The 3,752-nt window shown below is 58.0% G+C and overlaps 1 protein-coding gene across 1 annotated transcript in view; it reads left to right on the top strand.

Moving 5' to 3' along the window:
* Positions 1–267, top strand: part of TIMM10B (translocase of inner mitochondrial membrane 10 homolog B (yeast)) — a 3,096-nt gene extending 2,829 nt beyond the window's left edge. Inside the window, exon 4 of the mRNA XM_009883241.1 lies at positions 147–267. Coding sequence (XP_009881543.1) covers positions 147–267 — 121 coding nt within the window. The remainder of the gene's footprint in view (positions 1–146) is intronic.
* The last annotated feature ends 3,485 nt before the right edge of the window (positions 268–3,752 follow it).

The following is a 3,752-nucleotide window of genomic DNA, read 5'->3' as shown; positions in this document are numbered from 1 at the left end:
CCCTGTGTTACCAGCAGGAGAAGGAGCATCTCAGTACCGCAGCGCAGCCTGGGACCCTGTGCACTGCCAGCAGCCCTGGTCTGGAGCAGCAGATCCACTCTGTACCGAGGCGCAGCCTTGCAGGTCTGTGTCCTCTGGTGCATCAGTGTCGAGAGCCTGCCAGCAGTGGCCGAGTCTGTTCTGCGCCTCGCGGAGCTGGAGCTGGAGAGGGGCACCAAAGCAGAAATCACAATGCCTGCCCTTCCAGACAGGAGAGTTCCCGCCTGAACTCTGTCCTGACAGCTCCAGCACTCGGCTTTCTTGCCTCAGACCTGGGGCGCTTGTATTTCTAGGAAACGGTTTCCTAGTGCTAATAAAACATCTCTTCCTTAACGTCTTGCTGCTAACGTGCTGTGAGGGTGTGTAGAGCCACGGTCTCTCCTGTCAGTGCACCCCACGGCGGCATGGGCCGCTCTCCCTGGGGCTGAGTGTTGGCATTGCTGGTTCCGGGAGCCCTTTTCTCCCCACTGTGGCTGTCCAAGATCCCGCTGGCCCCTGCTCCCTCGCCGTGCTGAGGGACAGACCCCAGCACACAGCCGGAGTGGGCAGGCGGTGCTGTTTGCAGGCTGCCCCGTGCATAAAGCAAAGCTCAGACGTTAAAAAGCTGCCGCGGAGTGCGGAGTCTGTGGAGGACTGACAGCCATGGCTGCTCCCTGGGTCAGGCTGTCTGGTGTGGCCGGTCCTGGCAACCAAGGGCGAAGCTGGCCACTGCGTGCCCAGGGGGACGTGCGCAGGCTCCCCAGGTTGGCCGGTTTTGGCATGTGGGATGCCTGGCAAGGCCACCCTCAGATGGCAAATCCAGCTGTGCCGTGGCGGTGGCCAGCTGTGAGCAGTGCTGTCAGTGAGGTTCAGCCTTGCTGCTGGTGCGGAGCCGGGAGAGGCCCCCGAAGCAGCCAGGCAGCGTTGGCGAGGGGTGGCTGGCAGACCGTCTGCGTGGCCTTGGCAAGGTCCCTCGGCAAAGGCTGCCGAGGAGTCATGGGTACCGTGGAGGGGAGGGCAGGTCCGTGGCTGGGACGTGCGGGGAGAAGGGTGGTTTTCCCTGTGGAAGGAGGTTGCCAGGGAGGCCCCAGAGACCCCCGGGGGTGGCACTGCTGCTCAGGCTGGGCACAAGTGATCTGGCACAGCAGCAGAGCAAGGTGAGAAAGTCTGTTCACAGCCCTCCGTTAACTGATGCAGCTAATTAGGCTCTGAGGAGCTGCAGCAGGACATGGCAGTACTGTGTTATACAGGGCCAGGGTCAACCCTGTGCAAAGAACTGGAAAGGGACACAAATTTCACGTTTTCTGTGTGAAACGGTGAGTGCTGAGATTGCCTCTGCCACTCGGCAGGTAGAGCTCCAGGGGATGATCACCATTTCTGTGCCAGTGGCAGTTCAGTGCTCAAGGGGGTCAAATAGCAAATCAAGTGCTAGGAAAAGGGGCAAAGGCAGCAGTGGGGGACAAACCAGAGCCTCCTTACGGTCCCCATCTCAAACCAGGAAAGGCCCAGAGAGCGACAGCACAAGTGGCCAAAGGTCTGCAGCGAGGGCGCGGGTGGCACGTCCTCGGTGGGAGAAGGAGCTCGCGCTGTCTCTGGATCCTGGTCTGAGCAAGAGCAGTTGCCGAGCGGGGCAGCGGTTGCTCTTTTGGCCTGTATCAGATTATGGCTGTGACAAAAACTGCTTTGCGCAATGCAAGTCGTTAACATCTGTTGATTTCAAAGAAGTGTTATGTTCTAACAAACATCCTTCTAAATTTCTTATCCTTCCTTGCTTGCCAAGAACCAACAGCTTCACAGTGGAAGAAACTGAAGAAAATCTCACAAGTTTATTCTGTCTGAAATATTTCCTCCTGATTAAGTTTAACGCGGGTTTCCTCAGCTGTGGGAAATGAACCTTGTGCAGTATCAGCTGCAGCCGTCACCGGCCGCGGCTGTCCCCAGCTCGCTGGTGTGGGATGCAGCGGAGCACAGCCCCTGACCCCACGGCCACCCGCGGTCAGGCATTCTTGCTCAAAGATTTATCCGCAGCGCCTTTTGTGCTAAAATTTATGGATTAAAATGTTCCAGGCACTCCGGTGATGACTTATTCTGGGCTACCCAGCGGCTCCAGCATCCGTCTCCCAGACTGCATCCCCCCATTGTCAGACAGCTTTTCTCCCACACGTTGCAGCCGGCACTTGCGGCAAATGCCCAAGTCTCTTCCTTGGGGCGCGCAGTCCGGGATGCCTCTGACAGAAGAGTGGTGCCGGCTGTAAAAGAAACACTGCTGTCATTAATAGCAGTTGCGTCATTTTCCTCACACACATGCGCTTATTTTAATCCAAGTTATTGCTCCTAATCAGATTATAGACAAACGCCTTGGCAGGCCCGTCTGTCTGCGTTGGCAGGTGAGCGTGAAGCCGCGCAGCGGGAGAGGGATGCGAGAGCCCTTGCTGTAACCTGGTGGCTCAGTGCCTGACAGCGACAGAGGAGGGGACTCTGGGGGTATCTGTCCTCTTTGCAGGTTCCAGGGATTCCGCTCCCAGAGGGTGCTCCGCTGCTCCCCCAGGCGCACCATCACGGGGCAGAGCTGCTGTCAGTCCCAATGCTCAGCACTGCTTTCCTGCCGGCTGCTTTTCCCCTCCGGCGCCCGCAGCCCAAGCTGCCCCGAGCACAGTGGTTCCCACCACAGCCGAGCTGCATCTCCTGTGCTGTCCCCTCCTGCGGCACAGCCGGTGTCACAGACGCTGCCCGTGGCCTGGCATCCTGCTGGGCAGCCTTGAGCCCCGCTGCCAGGACAGCTACGAGGATCTCAGCGGTGTTGGACCTGATCCATAGCGTGCCCCAGTGCTGACTCCGCTCTGAGACGTGACGTTGCAGCTGGGGACCTGCAAAGCTGCCAGCACAGGTCCTCTCGTCCCTGCTGGGTGCTCTGCCCAGTGCTACACGTCTCGTACCACTTTTTTCTGAGAGTAAAACCTTTTAGGGCCATGTTTATTGGTGGCTGTGTTACTGGAGACGTTGCTCTGTCAGGATAGAGGTGTATAGATGGGGACTCCTACACAAGGTGCGTAGCTTACCAGTTGATGGACCATTCATCACGTGGATAACCAGGTGTTCTTCCAGGGGGTGCTGAAGAGGGTTCTTAATTCCTTCCATATATAACAAAATATCTTCATAAGTGATCTGGATGATGGGATCAAGTGTACCCTGATGAAGTTTGCTGATGACACCGAAGTGAGTGGGGAAGTGGACACTTGGGAAGGGAGAGCCACCCTGCAGGAAGACCTGGACAGGCTGGGAGAGTGGGACAAGAACCTTATGAAGTTCAACAAGGACAAGCATAAGGTGCTGCGCCTGGAAAACATAACCCAGGAGTGCGGCACAGGCTGGGATCCACCTGGCCGGGGAGCAGCTCTGTGGAAAGGGCCCTGGGGGACAACAAGCTCAGTACGGGTGAGCAGAGTGCTGCTGCGGCAGAGAGCGCCAACGGGGCGCTGGGCTGCATCACCACGGGCACCACCAGCAGAGACAAAGCAGTCATTGTCCCGCTCTGCTCAGCGCTGGTCAGGACACACCTGGAACACTGTGCTCAGATTTGGTCCCCACTATGCAAAAAGCTGTGGTCAGGCTGGAGAGGGTGCGGGGAACGCCCACCAAGATGGTCCAAGGCCGGGGGGAAGCCGTCCGTCTGAGGAACGGCTGAGAGAACGGGGTTTGCTCAGCCTTGAGAAAAGAAGGCTCAGGGGAGACTT

The sequence above is a fragment of the Charadrius vociferus genome, unplaced genomic scaffold (assembly GCF_000708025.1).
Source record: "Charadrius vociferus isolate BGI_N301 unplaced genomic scaffold, ASM70802v2 scaffold124, whole genome shotgun sequence".
Lineage (NCBI taxonomy): Eukaryota > Metazoa > Chordata > Aves > Charadriiformes > Charadriidae > Charadrius > Charadrius vociferus.
Note: the sequence above shows the minus strand (reverse complement) of the source record. Positions and strands in the feature narration are given on the sequence as shown.